Below are 25702 nucleotides of genomic sequence, written 5' to 3'. Positions count from 1 at the left end.
AATCTTTTCATTCAAGAAGGCCTTAGTAGAAAAGCACTCCGGTGATCTGAGTGATTAGTCTGAATGAAATGAGAAGATGCTGGTTGATTATAAATGTAAAATGCAACTTTTGCACTTTTGTGCAAACTTGACAGAAAATGTGTTCCTCAGTTTTATGCAGCTGAATATGTGCTCATTAAATACATTAAATTGGTTCGTATTTTGCAGAAAAAGTAAGAATATTCCATTGAAGAGAGGATCAGAGTATATGATGGAAGGAAACAAGGTCATAGGTGTGCACCAGCAATGTCACGTGCACCTCAGATGTTGTTGTGCATGGGCAGAAAATCTGGTCGGGCGAGTTAACCGCCAGAACAGCCCAAAACATCAGGACAAAGAGATCCTTCCACTTTGTTTCCTAAAGGAGAAAAAAAGTTTGATTGGAACAAAACAAAACCAACTTCAGTGTTTTTATTATGAGTTTGGACTTTCGTGGAACTGGTGTCATAAATGACTGTGAGGAAATTCAGAGAAAAGAGATCTGAGGACCTTAAACCAGCACAAACTCAAAAACACGGGGCGTTTACAGCTGCGTGTTAATCTCAGTTTCCATAACAGAAGAGACATAAATGATATGATATTTTGCTCAAGACCAGTAATATTTTAATTCGCACCAACCACCTGAGAGCTTTGCATGCTCCTGTAATAAGTTGGACGATTATATGAAATGCAAAACGCTGGCACGAGTTCTGATAACGTTGTTTAAAGTTTCTTTTATGTTCTGCTGTTTTGCTTATTCATATCTCCAAATGAAGTTTGTGTTTGTAACAGGATACGAGTTTTCCTTTACGGGACCCAAACCTGAGATCTGATATCTGCATTCACTTACTGGTGAAAGTAGGAGCATCGCTGCAGCAGTTGGTGATAATCTAAGGAGTCGCTGCTGTCCACCAGGTGGGTGTTACCGGTTTTAGTTTACAGAAGGAAGCTGAGAACAGTCAGATGGCAAGGTCAACATGTCCTTGAAAGTCCTGAGATTAAACGTCGGGTAAGTTATTCAGTGGCCTGGAGGCAGAGGGAGCTCAAACAGGTAAAACAACAGCAACCATTCCCAGCAGCACCGAGAAAGCTGAGCAAACTCCAGAAGGACGGTTGGTGCTCAGGGTGTGCCGGGCCCGTTAAGCAGGCTGGACTACCAGAGCCACATGGCTGCTCTGAGTTCATTAAGCAAATGACAGGAGCTCAAAGCTGACTCATTCAGGCTTGCAGAGACCCATCAGCGATGAAGTCATCCTCTCTGTCAGGGCAGCAGCATCAGCGCCGTATGAAGTCATCCTGTGTTAGGCATTCAAGTCAGAATTATACTGAATTAACTCAGCAGTCTGCAGGGGAAAGGAAACATGAGGTCCATGTTCAGAGGAAGTATTCTGCAAGAATGCAATTTAATGTTTATAACTGCAAAATTAGCAGAAAAATATGGTTTAGCTGCAGAAAATTCCACAATTTTTAATGTTTTTTTTTATGCTTTTGGAACTGAAATGTGTTGAAATCAGGATCGGTTTTAATTTATTGGAAAACCAAGAAGAGATTTTTTTGTTTTTGCGCATTTTGGTGAATAAAGAATGTGAATAAGTGTTAAACTAACAAAGATGATTTAAAATCAATCTTTTCTTGCACAGATATGCCATTAAGTTTCCATTTGTTTTTAGTGTTTTGAAGCCAACAGTACTCTCTTACAGCATAACTGCTGTCTGAAATTTCCTAATACTGTTGTTTTTATTGTGTTGTGTTTTCTCTGAAGATTTACTATTTATCGTCCCAGGGAATATCACAAAAACAATTCTATTTCGGGGAAATCGTACTCACCAGCTAATCATTTGAATATTTTGCGCTACGGAGTTGATTTGAGAGTGAGATTTTACTACCACGTGCCTGGCCTGTGACCAGTTTCCCAACAACGCGTCACACAAGGTCCTAAAAGATTGTTTATGTGAGTGTGACCTACTTCTGCGCACATCAGGTGCCCAGCGTGCGGCAGCCACTGCAGAGGGGAGGATCCACAGCACACACACACACGCTCTTCTCAAGGGCGAGTCTGAAGGACGGACTCACTCTAACCTTCTGAAGAGCAGCAGCTGGCGCACAAAACACTTCAGATAAATAACTCAAAGTTGCACACCAAGCTGTTTAGACTAACATTGATGACCCGTCCCTTATTTTGATGTCACTGGGAAACAATAAATCTAATCATATGAGATCAAAATGCAGAATAACTGAATAAAAACAGGAACACATCTTGTTTTAAGCAAATCTGGTATAAAATTTTTAATAATGCTATTGAAGTTAGCATGCTTTAAAAAAATAAAAACACAACCAAAATCAGAGAAGCGTTGAAAAGTGACATGTGAATAAAGTACAGCAGTGCTACTCCCCCCTTTTTGTCAATTTTGCCATTTTCTTAATAAAATATGTTTGGTGACCCAGTGGAGCAGGAAGCAGTCCTGCCTCCATCAGCAGGAGGAATATGACATTATTTACGCAACGATTTGTACATTTGGTAATCAAATATTTACACATCATTCCTCGTGCAACGGTGAAATGAAGACATGAAAACAAAGGCTTTCCACTCAGCTGCAAGTTTAAAGTTTTACATCGTCGCCTGCAGGTCTCAAACTATTCTTGTAAATCTTATTCACAATAAAGAATATGTGCAAAGAATAAAAAAAAATCAGCACACGGAGCTAAACTCTCCTCCCCATAACAGGATCTCAGGAGGAACAGGCTAATTCACAGCTATGTACATGAGGCATGTTTGTGTAGCTTTAGAAAGTGACTGAGAATGAGGCAGCTTGTCTCAGGTTGGAGTCTCATGAGCAGTGGAGTTCAGACAGTCTGCGGAGGAGCTGCTGCTGCCTGGACCGGAGTCGTCTCTTCTCCTGCAGCTGCCGCTTCTCCCTGATGTGCAGCTTCATGAGGTACTCTGTTGCCTGCGTCAGGATGGCCACCTTAGGAGCTTTGGCCGACTCCAGCCCCGGGATCTGGTCTCGCAGAGCCAGGAAGCGAGACCTGAGGTCGTTCCTCCTCTTCCTCTCTAAGAAGTTGTGGTTTCGCCTGCGGTCAGTGTCCTCCACGTCTGAGTTTTGGGAACTATCCGACGGGGATGCTGGCTGCAGGTGGGATGCTGCACATGTGCGCTTGCTGTTTGGCTCTTCGTCATAGTCATCTTCCTCCTCCTCATCATCCTCCTCCTCCTCGTCTGGCTCTGGGTCGCTGTCTGGGGAGCGGGCTGCATAGTTGTGCTGCTGCTTGTGGACAGACACGTGGAAGCGTTTGGGGCAGGGGTCAGCACGGACCGTGAGGGTGACGGGTTTCCGGACCAGTCTCATTCGGTTCTGCTTGCTCTCCACGGTGACCACATCAATCTCCTCTTCATCATCTGTCAGGACCAGAAGGAAGAAAGATTTAAAATGGATTTCACAATAAAAGCTCCACATTCCCATAAACTGGGTTTAAATTTTAACCAAACAGCTACAGGGAAGTAAAGTTAACAGGAATTGGACTTAAAACTACTTTAGGAGGGATTCCCTTCATTTTGGTTAATGTTTAATGGGTGCATGAGCAATAGAGCATGCAACCACAACCGCCCTTCCACCCCGCCCTGGTCGTGTTGCAGTTAAAGATTAAATAAATGGGGGGAGTGAGTTCGCATAAAAGTGATAAGGGCGCGGTTTTTTTCCAAAGGAAGCATCGGAAGTAAGAAGAATCCAGCCCTGTCTATCTGACGGGGTGACGGAGTTCAGCTCCAGATAACCTATTGTTAGTGGGCAATTTAATCCCGAGGCAGGGCGGGGTGGGGCGGCGCAGCGTGCCTCCTTACCAGAGGAGTCGGAGCGAGACTCGGAACCAGACGACGCCGGCTTCCTGCAGCTGCTGGCGGGGATGGTGAGCACGGCGGCGGGGTCGACGCAGTCCGTGGCTGTGGAGAGGAAGCCCCCCGGTGATGCGCACTGCGCCTTGCTCGGTCTGGCGGTCGCCGTCGGGAGGGCTCCAGTCTGCGCCACGGCGGGCACCCTTCCTGCGACCATGTCCTTACAGGCTGGCCCGCTGCTCCACATGCAGTCCTGGATGATGTGGTCTCTGTGGTCCTCCGCGCCTGACAGGAACTGCGCGCCCCAGTCCTCGTCCTGACCCAGCACCATGGACAGCCAGCTGAGCTTGTCACCCGGGGAGAGGTGCAGAGTCCGGTGGGGGGACATGGGAGGGGTGGGCAGCAGCTCAAACTTTTTCCATATGTCCTCACTCGGCGCGGTTGACTTGTAGAAATCCTCCTCCATGTCCAAAGCATCGAAGAAATACGGCTGGTAGCAGTCAAACTCCATAGCTGCGCCAACAAATACCAGAAATTATCAAACGTGGATCCTGCAGACAGAAGAAAGACCCATCACAGATCAGATATCCATAATGGGACACCACATCCCGGAACAGCAACGCGTCAACAAATGGGACGCGTTAATAATTGATCGCATCTTGCGGATGCGCTCTTTGGACACAAGCTGCACACAGTGATATTACATAATTGTCTACTTTAGCTCAAATAATCAGATAACTCACATGAAGTATAAAGAGTAAAACTGCGTTAAAGGCGAGCTTTGCTCCAGTGAACTATTCGGTCAGAGCGTGCGTCAAATCCCATCAAATCTGCTCTTTTCCCCTCAATAAAAACGTGGTAAACTACTCACCGGATCTCAGCTGATTAATCCAAACACGAGATTCGGGGCATAAAAATCCTCTAAAGCCGACAAATAGTCCTCTGTTTGTCGGTAGAAGAAGCTGTCCCGATTCGGATCAAACGCGCCCGTTATTTGTTTGTTCCTCAGTTTAGTTTTTAGTTTAATTAGAAATTACAAGGAAGGACAAAACGAGGAGGACTCAAACAACAGACGGCGGACCCGCCCGCCCTCACAATAAAAGAGCCACACTGTGCGTTTTTCGCGCCAGTGAGATATCCTGTTATAAGGCGATAAAAGGCGCAGGGAGGAGCCGCAGAAATGTCTGCAGCAGCGCCAGATCCGGGTAAGCCCCTTCTCTGCGCATCAGAGGCGGGGGGAGGTTGGGGGGAGAAGCACGGCCCCGCCCCGGCTGCAACACCGGTAACAAAACACAATGACCGACTCCTTCACCCCCTATAATAAATAAAATGTGGGAAATTTGCTTCTAATTAGTTCAAATACTGAATATTCAGCTATTGTTTTCATGTTTTTGGCGTTTCAAAAGATATTCTTAAAGTTGCACCATTCTGATGATTTCCTAAAACAGATGTAGGATTTTGCGCATGATTTCAATTTAAAAACTAAAAAAGAGATGCTGCTGCTTGCTGTGTGGGTTGTTTTTGACCAGTGGGGACAGTCATAGTGAGTTCAATTACGATTAACTGTTGATTTTCCTGCAGAAATATAAAAATAAATCCAAATTTATGTGAAGGCTTGTGTTTTTCTGAAAAAAAAAACTTATCGTTGTAAAATTAACTTTGATATGACAAAAGTAGCTTTTGAGAAATAAAATCTGCTCATCCAGCTATCTCTAAAGAGAAGGTGACCCAAAAATAATTTCCTGGGATGCAAATGAAAAAGTCTAAGTGCAGTCTAATGAATGACTTTAGTCATGTTCCCATCCCCCAGCTGGGGTCAGACTTTGACTCCAGGGTCACACGCCCGGGCTCGTTTGATGTCTTCATATGTTCAGCCTCTGAATCAGGACACAAGAACCATAACATGTGTCAGCCCTGACACCAAAGATTATGTCTGAGATTAACCTACTTCTCTCTAATCTTGTTAAAATTAGCAGACATGAGATCTGATCAGCAATCTAAAGGTGTGTGGCGGCTTCGGGTGATGAAAACAACTTAGAATAAGGATTCAGGGGCCAGGTCTTCTTGTGTTGATGTGAAAAGTGGTCAGTTTGACCCTTTGGGTCACAAGGGTCGGAGGTCAAATAGAGCAGTTTCCATAGCATTTTCACAAACTCACTTCTTGTCACGTTGGGAGCCTGGAGGAGGTTTGGACCCAATATGCAGACACCCAGAACAACATGAGGCAGGAGTACGTAAATGAAAACATTCCTTTATTAGGAAGGAGAACCAAAATGTTCCAAAAGGGCAGGAAGCCAAAAACCAATGTCCTGAAACCCTGGAGACACAAAGCTCTAGCCTAGTGAAATAGACCAAATTCTTGCTTTGCAAAGAATGGTCTAGGCATGCTCCATTGGACCCTCAGCAGCTCCTACCAGGACTCTGGCTAGCCAATCACAACTCTCTAGAGGGGTTTCAAACACATAAAGAGCTGTGATTGGTCCATAATGGTGGGCCAATCATAGTGCTCTATCTGCTTAGTGAACAAATCACAGAGCTTTATCTGCTTTGTGGGCCAATCAGGGCACTCTAAATGCCTGGTGGGTGGGACGCTGCAACAGAGTGAAACAAGAATATGTCACATTCATTGTCCAGTGGAATGCGGAGATCATTTGAAAGACAACGGTAGAACCCGCCCCACAACCGAGAGCCGTCAATGGAGCATGGCCAGACTAAATAATACATTCATTTAGTCTGGCTTGCCAGGCTAACTAAGCTCATTAATGAGCACAAAAACCTAAAGACCTAATGACGAGGCACAAAACAATGCTGACACCAAACAATGGACTGACAAAATACTGCGACACAGACAGGGTTTTAGGCCTAGTCCACACGTAGCCGGGTTTTTTTTAAACGAATATCCGCCCCGCCAAAAACTTGCATCCACACCACCTCGTTTAAAAAAAACTGTCCACACGTCCCCAGATAAATACGTTGTTAAGGACATGCCAGACCTGTAGGCGGCAGTACTTCCCCCGTTCTTAACCTCGTCCTTCGTCTGTGGTCTTCCGCAAGGAGCAGCAATTCCGCTTGCAAAAACAAACAAGCAAATAGCGCTTGGACAATTGATAAAGCGAGAGCAGCTCTGAGGGCATCCATGCTGTGATGTGAGCATTTTGTTTTCGCGGAAAGTGACGTTGCGGACCTTAAAACTCCGGTTTTGTCTGTCCACACGCAGACACCCAAAATGGAGAAAACCCAGATCTTCACTTTGGCCGGAGTTTTTAAAATGATCCGTTTTCATGTGAAAAAACTCTGTTTTCCTGTGGATGACAGGCCAAAACGTAGAAAAATATCTACGTTTTGGCAGATCCCCGGCTACGTGTGGACAGGTTTTGAGACACAGACAGGGTTTTATACACTGGGGAGGATGAGAGGGAGATGAACTACAGGTGTGTGTGGGGAGAGAGAGACCAGGTGAACTCAATTACTAATCAGGGAGGAAACTAACATGGCCTAAAACTAAAACCTAAAGACAAGAAGAGCAGCAAACATAGCTAATAATCTAAGGGGGGAGAAAAACCTCAAACACCGATGGGAAAAACACACTAGAGAGACTAATAACATGAACAGCTGTAGCTAAAGGAAAATGACTTAAGAGAAAAACCTAAAGACCAGAAGGGCAGCAAACATAACTAATATTCTAAGGGGGAAGCTGAAACTAAAGGAAAAACACTACAGAAAGAAACTACAGGGGTGTGACTAAAGGGGGCCAGGGGAGCACAGGACCTGGGAGAGGGATACCTGAGGAGGGAAACCTAGAGGCTGAAGATCTGGGGGAAAATGGAGAACACCAGGAGACACATGAGGAAGACGTAGACAAGGACATTTGAGGGCGCTAGGAGACACAAAAGGAGAACCTAGAGAAGGATGGAGAACATAAGGAGACACATGAGGGGAGACACATGAGGGGAGACACATGAGGGGAGACGCAGACGCAGACCATGACACTTCTGCCTTGGCGACCACGCCTGTAGCATTTCCTCATGCTAAAGCTAACGATAATTAAGTGATTAAAGTGAAGGCACATAATTGTCTGGTTTTTGGCTGCCTCATGCTGATTGGTAAAGCAGGAGGTCAAAGTTCAATGTCTGCCAATCACGGGTCAGAATGACCCAAATCCTCCACCTTCTGCTGAGATATTGATCAGTTTTGTGCACAAAGCTTTTTTCCTTTAATTAATCATCTCTGTGCCCAAATCAGTCAAATTGGCCAAAATTAGAGACGCTGATTAGTGAAGGACATCTGTCTGCGGGTCTTCAGGTCCAGCACGGACCCCTGATTACACAACCTTGTGGACCTTTTTTAGGGTTAAAGGTTTTGTTTAGGGATCTGAGAACAATACATCCTGGACTACACAGGAGGTAATCAGGAAGTTAAATAGTAAACCTGCTGTCATCAATAAGGTTGGGGTTTAATATTTAAAAAAAGGTTCAATTTCTGGGAGAAATAAAGATTTTTGTAAAGTTGTTTATGTTAGACACAACTTGTTCTATTGTTCTCAATTCTGATTTTAGTTGCAATTTAATTTTTCTGGACATCTCGTGTGAAAACAGTTCAGATAAATAAAATTTCAGTGCTGTTTTGACTGGAAAGTCGTCGTAAAGTTAGTAAAAAGTTGATAAATTTACAAAAAGAAGCACATTTTCAGGGGGGTTCAACCTGCAGAGTAAATTTAAATGTTTAAATGTTTTATCCGAACAACTTGGTTCCCCAAACTGGGAATTTTCTGCTCCTGCCATACAGCAGGAAAGCAAAACAAACCCAGATGAGTCGTTTTTGGCTCCTTTCTTTTAAACCGTCTCCTCAGCAGGGATTGTTGTGGCTAATAACAGCATGCATAACACCAACAATAGCCTGCTGCCCGAGTCGTTTCCCAGTTTAACTTCAAGTGCTCACCATTGTTCTTTATTGTTAAACCAGTATGAGTGAAAAAGGGGGGGGGGGGGGTACTGATGACTGAAACCAGTAAAGTTCAGGAATTCAGAGGGTTCCTGTTTATTTATAAGTATTCTTTCTGGGACACCACCCACATGTGCAACACAAGGGGGATGTCCTCCTTTTTCCCCATGACCTCCATGACGACCCCTGACCTTTGACCCATTTCCTTTCAAGCAGAAAAAACTACTTGTAGCCGGCTCAGATTTGTGACCAGTTAACATGTGGAAAAGAACACAAAACATCCTTATTGGATGTGAAACGCCGTGTCCTCTTGGCATGTTTCTGCAGAGCGCGACCAGCAGAGTGCCAGTTTTACCTGCTCACAGCCTTCACATACCACCAGATCTCTCTCTATCTGTCCCAGCATCAGCCTTTTACTACATCGGTCTTATCCCTCAGATTGTCATTTTCTCAGAAAGCTGTTGCACCACTAAGATGTTTTGATATAGCTGCAGCCCTGGCTTCCTGCACTAACTCGAGCAACAGATCAGAAAGGTTAGGTGAACTGGTGCATTGATTAAACTTTTAAAGTTCACTTTGGTTTGTGGAAAGATTTACAGAAGATGTGTCTGCAAATAAGGAGATGCAGAGAACGGTGGGAGTGATTTATTCAAAGTGAGAAAACGTGTTTGATGCTGATCCTGATGTGAGAGATTCAGATCATAGATTCAACTTCTGCTTCAATCTCAGCAAAGCATGATGGACCCATGCTGCCACCTAGTGTTTGTCAGGTGTAATGTGCTACAAAAGTGTGTTTGTGTGTATGTATGTACGTATGTATATATATATGTATGTATATGTATATATACATACATATAATATATATATACATACATACATATATATATGTATGTATGTATGTATATATATATATGTATGTATATGTATATACATACATATATATATATATGTATGTATGTATATATATATATGTATGTATATGTATATACATACATATATATATTTATATACATACATACATGTATATATATATATATATATATATATATATATATATATATATATATATATATATATATATATATATGTATATGTATGTATGTATGTATGTATGTATATATACATATACATACATATATATATATACATACATACATACATATATATATATATATATATATATATATATATGTATATATATACACATATATACATATACACACACACACACACACACACACACACACACACACACACACTCACCTGAAGGGTTATTAGTAACCGGAAAGAAAGGTGATTTAAGCTATTTATATTTTTATAGGATTTATTACGGTATTTTACAGGGATTTCTTAGTGTATTTTAATGGTCATATCTCTGTCCTATTGTGTTGCATTTTATTGATGTACAGCGCTTTGTCTATTCTGGCCATGTGAAAGCGCTCTATAAATAAAGTTGATTTGATTTGATTTGATTTTGAGTGAGGCATGGTAGTTGGTGACAGACAAGCCGGTCTGAGTATTTCACTCAGTTACTGGGATTTTCACCCACAACCATTTCTAGGGTTTACAAAGAATGGTGTGAAAAAGGAAAAACATCCAGTATGCGGCAGTCCTGTGGGCAAAAATGCCTTGTTGATGCTAGAGGTCAGAGGAGAATGGGCCGGTTGATTCAAGCTGATAGAAGAGCAACTTTGACTGAAATAACCAGTCGTTACAACCGAGGAATGCAGCAAAGCATTTGTGAAGTCACAACACGCACAACCTTGAGGCGGATGGGCTACAACAGCAGAAGACCCCACCGGGTACCACTCATCCCCACTACAAATAGGAAAAAGAGGCTACAATTTGCACGAGCTCACCAAAACTGGACAGTTGAAGACTGGAAAATGTTGCCTGGTCTGATGAGTCTCGATTTCTGTTGAGAAATTCAAATGGTAGAGTCAAAATTCGGCGTAAACAGAATGAGAGCATGGATCCATCATGCCTTGTTCCTGTGCAGGCTGGTTGGTGGTGGAGGTGTAATGGTGTGGGGGATGCTTTCTTGGCACACTTTAGGCCCCTTAGTGCCACTTGGGCATGGTTTAAATGCCACGGTCTACCTGAGCATTATTTCTGACCATGTCCATCCCTTCATGACCACCATGTACCCATCCTCTGATGGCTACTTCCAGCAGGATAATGCACCATGTCATAAAGCTCCAGCCATTTCAAATAGGTTTCTTGAACATGACGATGAGTTCACTGTACTACAACGGCCGCCACAGTCACCAGATCTCAACCCGATAGAGCATCTTTGGGATGTGGTGGAACGGGAGCCTCGTGCCCTGGATGTGCATCCCACACATCTCCATCAACTGCAAGATGCTATCCTATCAGCATGGGCCAACACGTCTACAGGATGTTTTCAGCACCTTGTTGAATCAACGCCATGCAGAATTAAGGCAGTTCTGATGGTGAAAGGGGGTCAAACACCGTATTAGTATGGTGTTCCTAATATATATATATATATATATATATATATATATATATATATATATATATATATATATATATATATATATATATATGTTGGCTTGCCAGGGTACAAATGCACTAAAAATGTTATTTTTCTTTTATGTCAGACATGGACGTAATTTTCACTTTAGAAATGGGAGGGACACGTGTGTGTGTGTGGGTGGGTGGGGGTGGGGGGGTCTTTACAGTATGTTCTAATGGGAAACAGGCTTCAACACAAATGGTTGTTTTCTGCTTGGTCCTAGAGCTCAACCAGTGCCAATTTAATATAAAGTATTGGTAAAAAGTGCAGGGGTGAAAACCTGACTTTGGAGAAAGTGGGGGGGACATGTCCCCCCCCCCCAAAATTACATCAATGATGTCAGAACTAAATCAGTCAGTTCTTAAAAATTCAAACATCAACATCATAAAGAGTCTTCGAGCCAATTTAATGAGCCTCCAGAGGTCCAAACATAATCCTGAATCATTAAACTAGCTGTGATAATACATCGGACTTAGTCTAACATTTCAGTAGTCAGCAGGGATAGGTGGCATTTGTATCTGAACCTTCTACAATGTTGTAAGTTTTGTTCCTCACCGTTTTAAAACAAGGCCAGCAGGTGGCGCCAGAGGGTTAAGAGCCTGCATGTAGCTTGTCTGGAAGCTCAGGAAATATATATTTTAACACCTTTTTATATAGCTGTAGTATAAAACAATAACATATAACCTTTTTATTTTCTAATCGATTTTTTAAATTATTAAATCAGAACAATAAATTAACCCTATTCCCTCTGAATTCCTTACATCACATTCTCATAAAATTTAAAATTTAAAATCTCAAATGTGTAAGAAATTATAACAGCAGATGGATATTTCATTCTAATGAACTAGAGTCATTTGTTAAGTCAACAGGTTCAATTACAGCATGTAATTAGTGTCAGAATGTTTTCATTTACCATAAAATAACGAAACTGGTTGCCACAGTTTGCCCTCCACTGATGGCCAAAGGAGAAAATAAGGAGCTCAGCCTGCAACAAGGTGAGTATTCAAGCTAAAACACAGGTGCGGGAAGAGAATGCTGGCTAAATATGTTAATCCTGTTAATAAAGACATTTTTATGTTTGGTTTAATAAGTAAAAAGGAAAAAAACTCAATAAAACATCAAACTAAGAAACAAATAGGCAGGATTAGGATGCGTCAGGAGTGTCATGAAACCATGGTCAGCACTGAGTGGGCGGGTTTTTGTGGAAGCCACCCTGAGACCGTTCAGCACCTCTTCTGGATCTGTTCACATGCCACAACGTTTTGGAAAGACTTTAGCAGATTTATTATCGGACAGCTCTGCAAGGACTTCGTTTTAAAATGGGCAAATGTTGTATTTTGATTTTTTCGCAAGCACAGAAAGGAAGATGTATACTTTGTTATAAATTTGTTAATTCTAGCTAAATTCTATCTCCACAAATGCAAGTATAGTAACCAAAAACCTAATTTCAAGCACTATTATAGTGACACTCTATCTTACATAAAATAGTGGATCACTAAACAAAAAAGCTTTAAAAACTATAACTATTTGCACCACCGATAATTTATTTGTATGTGTGTAACATTTCTGTAGAGCACCCCCTGGCATATGTTTCATCTTCTTTGTTCAATTTTGTATGCAATTTGTTTGTATACTTATCACCTTGTTCAATAAAGTTTTGATTTTTTTAAAAAAGCACTGAGTGGGCGGAAACCAGGCTGTGACGTGATGAGGTGACGCCCACTCACCCATGGAAAAGAAGAGACGTGAACCTGACTTACTCATGCTGGCAACGACAGGTGCACCTACAGCCAAACACATGTGTTTGTGTATATTTAGACTTGGAAATGAGATGGACAATAAATCCAGTGTTGTCACAAGAATATGGGGTGCTCCTTAACTTGTTTTACTATTAAAGAAGAAAAGGATGACGAAATGTTGCAAGTCTGGTTCTACAAATTCTGCAATGTGTGACAAGAAGCTGTTACTAATGCAACAAAGTTATATTTTATATGGAATAGGAAGTTCACTTTTCATATGCTGCATTTTTAGTCAGGAGTTTATCTTATAAAACTTTTTGTTCATTTCTGTTGCTTTTACTTTTGCCAAATTTAGCTTTTTTTCTTGACATCAAAATTGTAAAAAAGAAATGTACACGAGTGAAAATTTTCATGCTCTCATTTATTACAACATCTGCAAAATTCCACTCCAAGAAAAAACAATAAATGAACATTGCTTGCATTTTTATTTTAGGCCTATTCGAGTCCGTGACGGTTATAATGTAACGCAGATTATTATCTTTTTTTTAAATAATTTCTATATTTTTAGAGATGTTTTAGTTTTTGTAGTTCTTTTTTTCATCCAGCTACATTTTAGTGTTTTATTAGATATAAGGACAAAAATCATGCTTTACTTGGTGGATGATGAAATAATCCACTTAAAGCTAATAAAACCGATGAATAGGAAACGAGTTTAAAACTAAACTGGAAAAAAATCATATTTTCAAAGTAAAATCTCAAAAAACTACAGAAAACGTCGTGTACAAATGCTAACTGCGTGTAAAATATAAAACATCTCATTTTAAATTCTGAGTCGTGACTTCTCTCGCGTTTGATTAGTCAGTTTTGGATATTTTAATTTTACGTCAGAACTACGTCATGACGCGGCGTAGTGGAATGAATGAAGGCGGCGGACAGGTCCCAATCAGACACACAGGAGGCAGAGAGCGCTCAAGATGTTTGCTGGGAATTAGATTTTTATCCAATAAGGAATATTTACCAACAACCGGACCAAAGCCATCAGATTTATCGACTTCCGGAGCTCAATGGCACGGGGAGAAGGCGCGGAGCCGTACGCCGCAACTTTACTGACAGTCAAACCCGTAAATGTAGAAATCAAGACCGTAAAGGTAAGCTTTTACCTTTACACGCGTGACTTAAATATAGCTGATGGATAAAGTGATTTTTTTTTTGTTCCGTTCCCCCCGCGAGCGCAATAAGGCGGCTAAATTAAATGCTTTGATAAAAAGCGGCTCCTTCCTTCGGAAGTGTCGCCTTCTCATCCCTCTAAAGTCGTCGTGTCCTTCGCTGCCTTCGGGGTTTGAGTTTCACCCGGGTTTCCCCTCCTCTCCCCCGGGCTATTTTTTCAAGCTGACGCTCCAGCTTTAAAGGGACCTCGTGAATGTTAGTTAGTGATGTGACGTTCACGACACGAACGAATCTTTTGAACGGATTTTCAAAGTGAATGATGAGGGAAGAGAGAGTCCCTGCCGAGAGCCGTTCATCTTAACAAACCTCCCCGGAAGTCGGTCAAACTCACGCGGTGCTCAAACCCCACCCGCTGCTGTGACGGACGTAGGAGGAACCATAGATATGTATATAAATAAACACGTGTTTATATACCATAGATATGTATATAAACACGTGTTTATATACATATCTATGGGAGGAACGCTAACCTACCCCGTGCGCTAACCCGGTGCTACTTCAGGGTCCACCGATTCAAACACTAAAACTGTGGTAATTTTCAGCTTTTGACTTTTATAAATAAGCTAAATTCGGTTTGGGGGTGTAGAAAAAGCTTCCAGAATCTCCCCGTGGACTGTAAAATATCACACATTTAATCATAGTTTGCTGATCTGGATTTGAATTTGAGTCTCTCTGACGAGAGGTTGTCCTCCACGGCGATTCTGGGGAAATAAAAAGGCAGATCGTTTGGTTAGTTTAATGTGAGGCTTTTTTATTATCTATGCAAATAAATTGGACTTAATTTGGTTTTGATCCCCCAAATAACTAAACAAACTTCATGTGTGACAAATTGAAATATTACAATTTCTTTTGAATAGCCTAAATCTTGTTAAACTTTTTATTTTCATTCCAATCAGTTTGACCTGATTAGGAATCCCTCAGGGTAGTAAAGTCTGAAGCAGAGGCGTTTCAGCTTCGGCGCAGCGATTTGCAGGCTGCTCGGAATAAATGTCACATTACCTCAAGCATCCTATTGCAGCAGCCAATGGTACGCTCGGCTGATGTGGTGATGCATCACTGAATGAACCAAAGTAACCTCAGCATTGGTGTGATGAGTCAGCACCAGTTAAACAGAAGCATGAAGCAGAAAAAATGGCTTCATTAACATATGCTGAAGTCACCAGAGTGCATTCAAGCGTTTACAGTCAGAATCTGTCTTAAATTATTGTTTTTTTCTCCTCCAGCCGAAGGAACGGAGGAACCGTCTGTCTGTCTGGAATAAACTCTTCTATGCCTTTGGAGGAGCTCCCTATCAGATCACAGGCAGTGCTCTGGGCTTCTTCCTCCAGATTTACCTGCTCGATGTGGCTCAGGTGATTGGTGATAGATGCACAGAAACGGGGACAACCTGATTAGATTAGTTGTGTGATTATAACTTAAGTTAAGAAAACTCTACATTTGCAGAGTGAAAACTGTGAGACGAGTGTTTTCTTTGTTTCTTTTCAGTAGCAGCAAGGGCTGATTAGCTTCAAGGCTCATTTTCAGCCTTGTATCGGTTTAACAGTCTCTGGTATTCAGAGAAGCACACGAACTTGGACGCCCACTGTTTGCTTTGTTGCTGAATTAGTCTTTCCCCACTGTTCCCAGTAGGAACGTAAATACAGCCTGTTCAGCTCCAGGGTCACTAAAGTTGTGTCAAATCTGTTTTTTTAGTTGGATCCCTCCTATGCCTCACTCATCCTATTCGTGGGCAGGGCATGGGACGCTGTCACGGACCCGACGGTGGGGTTCTTGGTGAGCCGGAGCAAGTGGACCCGGATTGGACGCATGATGCCCTGGTGAGTGATTGGGTCAAACGGGACGGAGAAGACGATAACGAGACGATGCAGAGGTGATCTTCAGGGATGTTGGATAGTTTAAGAGCCAGGCTGGCATGAATGCAGCAGTAACTATGGCAACAAGGGCAAGGAGGGAAATTATGCAGTCTGACAACATGAAGGTGCAAAAATGAAACGACTCCATTTAATAAGACGCTCATTTTTTCCAAATCAAATATAAAAAAAATATACAAATCTAATGGTCCCTCCCTCACCTTATATTATAACAGGGCTTCTAGGGTTTATATTATAGAGTTTATATTATAACAGGGCTTCTAGGGTTTATATTATAGAGTTTATATTATAATAGGGCTTCTAGGGTTTATATTATAGAGTTTATATTATAACAGGGCTTCTAGGGTTTATATTATAGAGTTTATATTATAACAGGGCTTCTAGGGTTTATATTATAGAGTTTATATTATAATAGGGCTTCTAGGGTTTATTATAGGGTTTACATTAAAATAGGGCTTCTAGGGTTTATTATAGGGTTTACATTAAAATAGGGCTTCTAGGGTTTATATTATAGAGTTTATATTATAATAGGGCTTATATTATAGAGTTTATATTATAACAGGGCTTCTAGGGTTTATATTATAGAGTTTATATTATAATAGGGCTTCTAGGGTTTATATTATAGAGTTTATATTATAATAGGGCTTCTAGGGTTTATATTATAGAGTTTATATTATAACAGGGCTTCTAGGGTTTATATTATAGAGTTTATATTATAATAGGGCTTCTAGGGTTTATATTATAGAGTTTATATTAAAATTGGGCTTCTAGGGTTTATATTATAGTTTATATTATAAGAGGGCTTCTAGGGCTTATATTAGAGTTTATATTATTATAGGGCTATAGTGACTTCTCAAGGGTATCTAGTCCCACCTCCTGCTTCAGGTCTGCAGGTCAGTGCTGCAGCAAAGCTCATGCAAACTCAATGAAAGGAGTCAAAATAAAGACGTTATCAGATCAGCGTCTTCTTTTATAACCTTAGCAAACAAATTTCTACTGCTGAGCTAAAAGGGGAAGTTGTTTCATGCAAATAGGTGACCTCCAGGTTAAGTTTAATTTTTTTTTTTTGTGGTTCAAAAAGCACCCGAGGAGCAGAACTGATATTTTCAGTCCTCTCTCCAACCACCGCACAAGCGTGGCAACTGTCTGAGCAGGGAAAAAATACAAATTCAGCTGTGCACAAGCTTCATGTTGGAGGCAGAAGCGGGGGAGGGTGAGAGGAAGTAAACCGGCTTCTGCTGCGATTGGTCCAACCCACAACACACCATCAGGTCTGGGCCAATGAGAGGGGGGAGAGACGAGTGCCACGTGTAGTTTGAGAGGAGCAGACCTCATGTTGATGGTCACGCTTGGTTAAAAGAGGAAGGTCACCTCTGTTTTTGTTTTAAAGATTGAAAAAGGGTCAAGAAATGCATGAAAACTTCTAACGAGGTTCGCTGAAAGTCGTTCTGGGAAAACCCGGCATCATTTCACGACTTGTTCCTCCAGAGAGAGTAAAGAAATGGAGAGCTGAAGTCAGAGGTTTCACATGACCGTGTGAATGTCACATTTAATAAACAAACACCTCTTTGTTTCGTGATCCGCCCCTCAGGGGGAGACAGATTATCTTGTCAATGCGTGAAATACAGGAGACAAAAGCCGCTACCTCTTTACGTTTAAATCTCATAATCTGAAAATAAGAGTTTTTGATATTGGTGCATAAAATGTGTCCGTGCTTGATCTCAACCCCAGGTGGAGTTTCATTTTGTTTAGAATAGAAACGAGCTGCTGCTGAGGTCAGATCAGATCTAAATCTGAGCCAGAATGGTCTCACTTTTGGTTCCGCCCACCTCGCTCTCCCCTGACGGAGTCATTTCTCCGTCCACGAGTCTCAATAAGGCAAGATTAAGGGGATTACTCACAAAGAAGCAACAGCAGGGGATAAGTGGATGAAAATTAATTGGATGTAACAGTAGGTTTACTGTGTTTAACAACTAAACGCCCAAACTTAAAATCAGAAATCAGAAAAAGCTTTATTGCCAGCGCTCCAGCGAACCAGAGCATAGGAACTTGACTCAGCAGCACAGCCTGACCAAGGTTACATACACACACACACACACACATGTAGACAGAACAGATACAGGCAGACCACGAGAGCAGCCAAAGGTTGGGTTTTCACAGCATCTGTCTGCATTCCTTCCTTCATGGGGGTTTTGTTGTTGGCATTCACAAGGCCGCCATGGCGTCAGATTCAGATAACAAGACTTTGTTTGGGTCAGGCAGAGATAATTTTCCTCTCTGCCTTCAAGTCTGTAGCTGATCATTCAAGTCCTCCAGCGAAGCCAATTCAGGTTTTAAACATCTCCACACCGTCCGGTGACCCTCTCCAAGATGACATCCAGTTTGCGCACTAACACCGGTAACGCAGCTAGAACACTGTCCAGCTTACGATTCACCTCGAGTAACGTCCCAGTCTGTGAGGTCTCCACACGGTCGGCGCTTTCCGTGGGTGCGGGTCGCCCTCCAATCGCTCCCGTCTTTCCAAATTTCCAGAAAACCAGATATCCTCCCACTCCAATCAGGAGAAATCCAGTGATCATCAGGCCGAATATCCACACGTCTTCGACGTCCTCAACGGACAGCTGGGAGAGGCAAACGGTCCTCCATTCTTTCCAGGAATCGAGCTTATACCCCACCGGGTGTGTCCCTTGCGGGCAAGTGGGAGCCCCCTGCTCCGTTCTCATCGTTGCAAAAATCTTATCAGTCGCGTTGAATGACCAATTATCCATTTCTAAAAAATAGGGATTTTCAGGAGAAGTGCAGAGAAGCGCTCTGTGGGCAGACAGGACAAAGAGCCTTGGGAAAAAAAGATAAGGGAGTAAAAAGGGAAGTGTCTGTACTCTGTGAGTGCCAGGAGAGAAAAATTAAGCTGATTTATTCAACTGTTATGTCTTCTTTCTCTCATAGGATCCTTTTCTCCACCCCCTTTGCAGTGCTGACTTACTTCCTGATCTGGTACGTGCCTCCGTTTGAGGAAGGGAAGGTCCTCTGGTACCTGGTGTTTTACTGCCTCTTCCAGTCCATGCAAACGGTTAGTTAGACACTCATCAGCCACTCCTTCCTCTTCATCACACTCTGCACACGTCTCTCTAACACTGGGTTTGATTGCAGTGCTTCCACGTGCCATATTCAGCCCTCACCATGTTTATCACCAGCGACCAGAAAGAGCGCGACTCTGCCACCGCCTATCGTACGTTAAGTTTCCCACGTGATTAAACGCACAAGTCTGAATTCAGACGCTGATGCTGTGCTCGTGTGTTTTCTCAGGGATGATGGTGGAGGTGATGGGAACGGTTCTGGGCACCGCGATCCAGGGACAGATTGTGGGCGGCGTCTCTAGTTGTCCCACAGAGCCGGACACCGCTGACGGCTCAAACGCTACAACAAACACGACCGGCGTTTCACTGGAAGACACGGTCAGTGTTTTTGTCCTTGAAGAGGAGAAAGTGGAGAATTTATTTAAAATTTAGAATCACTAAAGTCTCCATCCAGCTCTGCTGAGTTTTCTGAAGGCCTTTCATCTTCCTGTGAGGAATCAGTAATGATCTGGTCCATGTTAAAGGTGTGGTTTACTCCATTATTCAATACATTTGCCATGTTCTCCAGCGTAAAGCAATGCCTTTGAGTCATTAAAAAGCTATGATGCTCCTGTTCTGAGATGCAGAAGTTTGCCAGTGCAGACGTGGGCTGAAAACAGCAGGATTGCTCATTATTATTAATGATATGCACGCACCTTGCTTCTGATTGGCTAACAGAACACGTCCAGCCATGTTGCAAAGTCACTATCGCCAAGTCACTCTCCACTCTCTCTCCTCGGTGCAAAAAAATGTTTAAAACGCCTTCCTGTGGGCGGATGCAAGCCAGGATGGGTGTGGCCAAGAATGCAAAGTCACAGTGTGACATCACAGTGTGAGGATTTTCAAATCCTAGAGTTTCACCATCTATCAGAAGCTAGGTGTAGGAGACTCGGAGTGACTGATTATAATCAGAAACGGTCATTAGAAAGTGTTTTTTCAGTCAACCATGCCTTTACTTGATTGTTTTATTAAAAGCTAGTGCTCCTTAATGGGATGCGATTAATTTACACTGGAGTTTCATTTTTATGGGTTTTGGGGCATTTTGGGCAGATGTGGAGGATCTGACCTTTGCTAAGTCACAGATTCCCTCTTGGAGAGAAAAGGTGTGAGATACTCCTCCTGTTGCGTAGTCAATGGGAAACAAAAGACTACAGACGCAAGTTTCTGTTGAATGTTTTTAATATCTCGTCGTCGTCTTCCTCCGCTTATCCGGGTCCGGGTCGTGGAGGCAGCATCCCAACTAGGGAGCTCCAGAACGTCCTCTCCCCGGCCACCTCCACCAGCTCCTCCGGCAGGACCCCAAGGCGTTCCCGGACCAGATTGGAGATGTAACCTCTCCAACGTGTCCTGGGTCGACCTGGGGGCCTCCTGCCGGCAGGACATGCCCGAAACACCTCCCCAGGGAGGCGTCCAGGAGGCATCCTGACCAGATGCCCAGACCACCTCAACTGGCTCCTTTCGATCCGGAGGAGCAGCGGTTCTACTCCGAGTCCCTCCCGAATGTCCGAGCTCCTCACCCTATCTCTAAGGCTGAGCCCGGCCACCCTACGGAGGAAACTCATTTCGGCCGCTTGTATCCGCGATCTCGTTCTTTCGGTCATTACCCAAAGCTCGTGACCATAGGTGAGGATTGGGACGTAATGTTTTGAATATAAATATTAAAATTAAAAATGAAGATGTAAATTTTATGCGCAGCGTTTCATCAATGGCTCACGCAAATGTTCCTCTCTTCCCGTTCTCTGTCTTTAGAAACGAGCCTATGTGGTCGCTTCGGGGGTCATTTGCATCATCTACATTCTGTGCGCCGCCATTTTGTTTTATGGTGTGAAAGAGCAGAAAGGTACGACATATTTTTGAAAAGATCAAGTGAAAAGCACGTTTAGGTTTCCTGCTGGACGAGTCATGAATACCAGATTATCTCAAATGTTCGGGTCTAATTTTATTGTAGACAACGGGCGGAAAGAGTCTGATCCGCTCACCTTCCGCCAAGGCCTGCTGGTGCTGGTGAGTCACGGTCCGTACGTCAAGCTGGTCGTCGGGTTCCTCTTCACATCGTTGGCCTTCATGGTATGGATTCAGAATTGAATTGTTCTAAGGAAGTCATATTTAAAGACCCGTTTAACTGTTTTATGGTATGATTCATCTTTGACAGCTGCTGGAGGGGAACTTTGCGCTCTTCATCACCTACGCTCTGGGCCACAGGAAAGACTTCCAGAACATCCTGCTGGTCATCATGGTGAGCGTTTACACCGACAACAAACACTCTTATCAGATTGGTTCAGGCTGACACTTTGTTTTCTGGCGGCTTTTCGTCCGTTCGAGGACACGCCGACCTCCGAGGCCGAAAGGCTGATGTTTGGGGATGAGGAGGTGTCGTTTACGCTCCCGGGAGCCTCCCACGCATCGACTCAGGAGGAGAGCAGTCAAGCTTATGTTTCCAGGGCAACCGTCCATCGGCTCTAACTTCTTTCTGCTTTATTTATTGATTTCATTGGAAACTTTAGCTTTTTACAGTGTTTTTGTGCATTTTTTAGGTTTATTTTGAGCCCGGTGCTCTGGCTAGCATGCTCTCAAAAGTCGTGGAAAGAATTCTGCTGGACAGAATTGACAGGAGAGACGACGACGACATGTAGGCAGTGCCGTGTGTTACATGCACTCGCTCGTAAGTTTGGGTCTTGTTCGGCCTAAGTTCACCGCTGCACACGGACAGGCTGCAGGCTGCCTATAACGGCGTTTGAAACGGAGGAAGCCCAGGTGGACGAGTGAGCGTGAGACTTGTGTAAAATGCGAGGGTGAGCTCCCTACAAGCTGCCTGAAGAGATTTTATTTATAAATGTATTTGTGGGCTGAAGAGTTCTGAGCATGTGATTGTTTTAGATCTAACCAGTGCCCCTGTCCGTGCAACACGCTACCAGTCAGATGTGCAGACACTGCTGTGACGGTCTTCTTCAGATTAGGGAGTTGCTATAATTGGTGCTTTATTTCACACGGCTGTTATCGTCTCATTCCTGTTCTCGTGACTATTTGGTCTCGTGTGCTTCAGCGTGTCAGGTTGTGCTTTAATCTCATCTGTGCAACGGTTTTGGGTTTTCTCCACCTCTGAATTGTGCCGAGAGTCCGGAATAAAGAATGCTTGGCTTGACTCGGGGTGAATGCACATTCACTTATTTAGATGGATAAGATCTTACCCAGGTGGAATTTTAGGAGCAGGAATACAAACGTTTCAGCAGCTTTCTGCTCCAGTTTGTCCTTGATCTTTATCCCAGTTTTACAAGGTGAAACCTCCGAGATCCCACCGTCCAGACTGTAGGAGATACGGGACAATGTCTGATGGTTTTCACCCACACAGCTGAATAATTGTGTGATCGGGGTGTTCTGAGGGAAAAATGATTTTGTCATATTTTTGGTGCATAACGTCTGAGACCTTTTGTTTTATCTCCATCAGCTGTCTGGGACGCTAACCATCCCGTGGTGGCAGTGGTTCCTGACTCAGTTTGGGAAGAAGAAAGCCACGTACTACGGTGTCTCGGTTAGTAGAATTTGTTTGTTTGGATCCAAAAGTCATCAGAATCAAGTCTGCAGGTTGAGCCTCGCCTCAGAGGACATTAATCTGACGCTCCTCTGTTCCTGCAGTGGGCCGTGCCCTTTATGATCCTCATCGTCTCCATCGAGAGCAACCTGATCCTCTCCTACTTGGTCTCCGTGGCTGCAGGTGTGAGTGTGGCAGCAGCCTTCCTCATGCCTTGGTGAGCTCCTCTTTAGATGAAAAGTCTGATTGCTTTTCCGAGCTTCCTCCTGAATGTCGTCTGTGTTTTCAGGTCGATGCTTCCTGATGTAGTGGATGACTTCAAAGTTCAAAATCCAAAGATCCATGGTCATGAAGCGCTCTTCTACTCTTTCTACGTGTTCTTCATTAAATTTGCTTCTGGACTGTCTCTGGGCATATCCACGCTCAGTTTAAAGTAGGTCCTTATTCATAATTCCTGCATTTTTCTCATGTACGTTCCTGTTTTAATCCCTTAGACTATAATCTCTAATGCTATAATAGCGATCATGTGGCCAACAGCCACATAATCCTTCTCTCATGTGTCCAGCCGTACTCACTTTTCCCCTCGTCTTTTTGCATTTTTTTGCAGATTTGCCGGGTATGTGACCGGAGACTGCTCCCAGCCCGAGGCGGTCAGTTTAACCCTGAAGGTGCTGGTCTCTCCTGTACCCATAGTCCTCATCATCATGGGGCTCTTGGTTTTACGGACTTACCCCATAGATGAGGAAAGGAGGAAACGCAATCGCAAATTGCTTCAAGAAATGATGTAAGTTGTTTCTTTTTTTTTAAATATATTTGCACATTATTTCTGTTTGACCGATGTTTTTCCTTTTTTCCGCCTTTCAACAGAGATTCTGAATCTGAAACCTCGTCTGAGTCCGAGTCCTCGGATCTTGGAAGCAGCCGCATATAGCAGCTCCTTTGCACGTTTCTCATCATGACCGAGAACCAGAGACCAACTCCATCAGCTTTACCACACCACCTCCAGTGGATCTCAACGGCTCCCTCTAGTGGTGGTTTTGTGAACAAAGTATTTCTGTAGCCTTTACCACCAGCTTCACTGAAACAGGCACATGTTTATTTAGTTTGTGAAAAACCAAATTGCCAAATGGTCTTTTGCCGTCGAGATTTTATACAAATCTTTTCACTCATTATTTGGTTTTCCAAAGATTTTTGCTGTGACTTTTGGTCGCCTCTTCCTGACTGCTGGTTATTTTTAAGTGATGTTCTGTTACTAGGCAGTGGGGACGCTACCTGCAGGTGACATCACCCAACGTGAGCAGAGTAGTCCTCTGGCCGGAGGCTAGCCAGAATGCTAACACGCTAGAGGCTAAATTCTGGTGCATAAAACAAATTCGTGTTGACGAAGGTCATGTTGTTGCATTAAAACGCTGTAATCTGTTTAGAAACCTTTAAAATTTAGTTTCACACATTTTTGAAAGTTTCTGCAGTTTCACCCAATCTCAGATGGCCAGTGGGTGTGGCCAGTCATTAAGACAGGGTTGGATAGGGCGGTCTCAGGTGTCTGGTGGGTGTGGCCTTTCAGTACGACTCTTCTGGGAAAAGGAAACTAACCAGTGAGGAAGGAAAGTTTACGAACGTAATGTGTCCAAACGCCTGAGTTGGTTCACCGGGAATTACCCACTAATCTGTTAGCGTTGCGGCTAGCCGAGTGTCCAGCCGGACGACGACTTTCTGCTCGTTTTTCGGTGACGTCGCCTACAGGCGGAGGCCCTACCTAGATAAGCGTCACTTAAAAAGGACTGAAATTTCACTTGAACACCGTCCAAGCAGCTCATGAACTTTATGTTGCCTCTGTGCGGCTCTTGAAGTATTTATTTGTTTCAGGTGTCTGTTGCCTTTCCTAAAGGCAGCATCAGCGCTCGTTTACAGCTTTTCGGTTTACTGAAGAACACTTTTTCACAAACTTGAACTTTCCCATCGTGAAAAGGTGTCTTCTGTACTAAAGACCACCTGCCTTAAAACACGTTTTCTAGTTGCTGTGAGATTCTTCTGTTAAACTTGATTTAATGATCTTACGTTTCTACTTTTCCTGCTTTGATTTGGAAGTTTTAAGCACTTGTGTGAAAAAGTGTGAGGTTGTTTCGTCCGTTCCTCTCTACCGGGACGGGAACTGCTTTAACTATTTATAGGAAGAAGAAGCACACCGGGGGTTATCATTAAGAACCACATGTATGTAATTTATTTACATTGTCTGAGTGATTATTGACTGAGTGTGTGTTATTTATTTGAAGTGGAAACGAGCTGCTTTTACATTGACTAATATCAGATTATTTTATAATAATCCACATTCTGGAGGCAGTTGAGAGATTTAACAATCTTAATTTTTTTGCTGTAGTTTACCTTTTGTTGAACTTTGCACTGAATGTAAACCATGAAGCATATCACACACACACACACACACACCCTGTGGTTCTCAGTCTAAATGCTGCTGTTTGTATAAACTGTAAATAGTTGTTGGCAAAATAAATATGTAAAAAAAATTCTAAGGAAACTGATGAGCTGTAAATTTGTCACTGAATAAATTTTGTTGAAACTAAAAGTTGTTGAACTGAAATATTAACGAGTCCCAGTAATTTCCTTATAATTGAAACTTAACTCTTCTACACAAAGACACGTTTCACATGTAAATCATGTAAAATGATAAGGTTTAAACAATTTAAATAGTTTTGTCTTCAGTGCATGCTGAGTAAATGCCATTTAAATGGTTAATGTTTACATGTGACCTGAGGGTGTGTTCCAACTATAGGGGGATCACACTCCTCAGCCTCCCTGGAAAGGTCTACTCCAAGGTACTGGAGAGGAGGGTCTGATCGATAGTTGAATCTCAGATTGAGGAGGAGCAATGTGGTTTTCG

The 25702-nt window shown here is 42.9% G+C and overlaps 2 protein-coding genes across 3 annotated transcripts; one reads left to right on the top strand and one right to left on the bottom strand.

Moving 5' to 3' along the window:
* Nucleotides 1-2672: 2672 nt before the first annotated feature.
* Nucleotides 2673-4945, bottom strand: mycla (MYCL proto-oncogene, bHLH transcription factor a). 2 transcript variants are annotated; one of them, XM_015970479.3, is made up of 3 exons: nt 4719-4945; nt 3857-4398; nt 2673-3415 (listed from the first exon to the last, which is right to left on the bottom strand). In XM_015970479.3, the coding sequence occupies exons 2-3, from the start codon at nt 4356-4358 to the stop codon at nt 2847-2849; spliced, it is 1071 nt and encodes a 356-aa protein (XP_015825965.3). In that variant the 5' UTR covers nt 4359-4398; nt 4719-4945; the 3' UTR covers nt 2673-2846. The 2 variants fall into 2 exon arrangements, with proteins under 2 accessions (XP_015825965.3, XP_015825966.3); XM_015970480.3 differs by having other exon boundaries at nt 3857-4360; nt 4719-4914.
* An 8960-nt stretch (nt 4946-13905) lies between these two features.
* mfsd2aa (MFSD2 lysolipid transporter A, lysophospholipid a) lies at nt 13906-23955 on the top strand. The gene is made up of 14 exons (XM_015970478.3): nt 13906-14211; nt 15514-15642; nt 15983-16107; nt 19108-19231; nt 19312-19390; nt 19468-19616; nt 21027-21117; nt 21226-21344; nt 21430-21513; nt 22723-22806; nt 22911-23023; nt 23096-23239; nt 23414-23590; nt 23674-23955. The coding sequence occupies exons 1-14, from the start codon at nt 14128-14130 to the stop codon at nt 23735-23737; spliced, it is 1566 nt and encodes a 521-aa protein (XP_015825964.3). The 5' UTR covers nt 13906-14127; the 3' UTR covers nt 23738-23955.
* Nucleotides 23956-25702: the final 1747 nt, after the last annotated feature.

This window comes from Nothobranchius furzeri, chromosome 18 (genome assembly GCF_043380555.1).
Source record: "Nothobranchius furzeri strain GRZ-AD chromosome 18, NfurGRZ-RIMD1, whole genome shotgun sequence".
Taxonomy (NCBI): domain Eukaryota; kingdom Metazoa; phylum Chordata; class Actinopteri; order Cyprinodontiformes; family Nothobranchiidae; genus Nothobranchius; species Nothobranchius furzeri.
Note: the sequence above shows the minus strand (reverse complement) of the source record. Positions and strands in the feature narration are given on the sequence as shown.

Excerpts from the sequence above, each read along its gene's own strand:
- mycla (XM_015970479.3), bottom strand. The coding sequence starts at position 4,358 with ATGGAGTTTGACTGCTACCAGCCGTATTTCTTCGATGCTTTGGACATG. Across the intron at positions 3,416-3,856 it reads GTCTCGCTCCGACTCCTCTG|ATGATGAAGAGGAGATTGAT; the intron begins GTAAGGAGGCAC and ends TGGTCCTGACAG.
- mfsd2aa (XM_015970478.3), top strand. The coding sequence starts at position 14,128 with ATGGCACGGGGAGAAGGCGCGGAGCCGTACGCCGCAACTTTACTGACA. Across the intron at positions 23,024-23,095 it reads GCAGCCTTCCTCATGCCTTG|GTCGATGCTTCCTGATGTAG; the intron begins GTGAGCTCCTCT and ends CTGTGTTTTCAG. Across the intron at positions 23,591-23,673 it reads AAATTGCTTCAAGAAATGAT|AGATTCTGAATCTGAAACCT; the intron begins GTAAGTTGTTTC and ends GCCTTTCAACAG.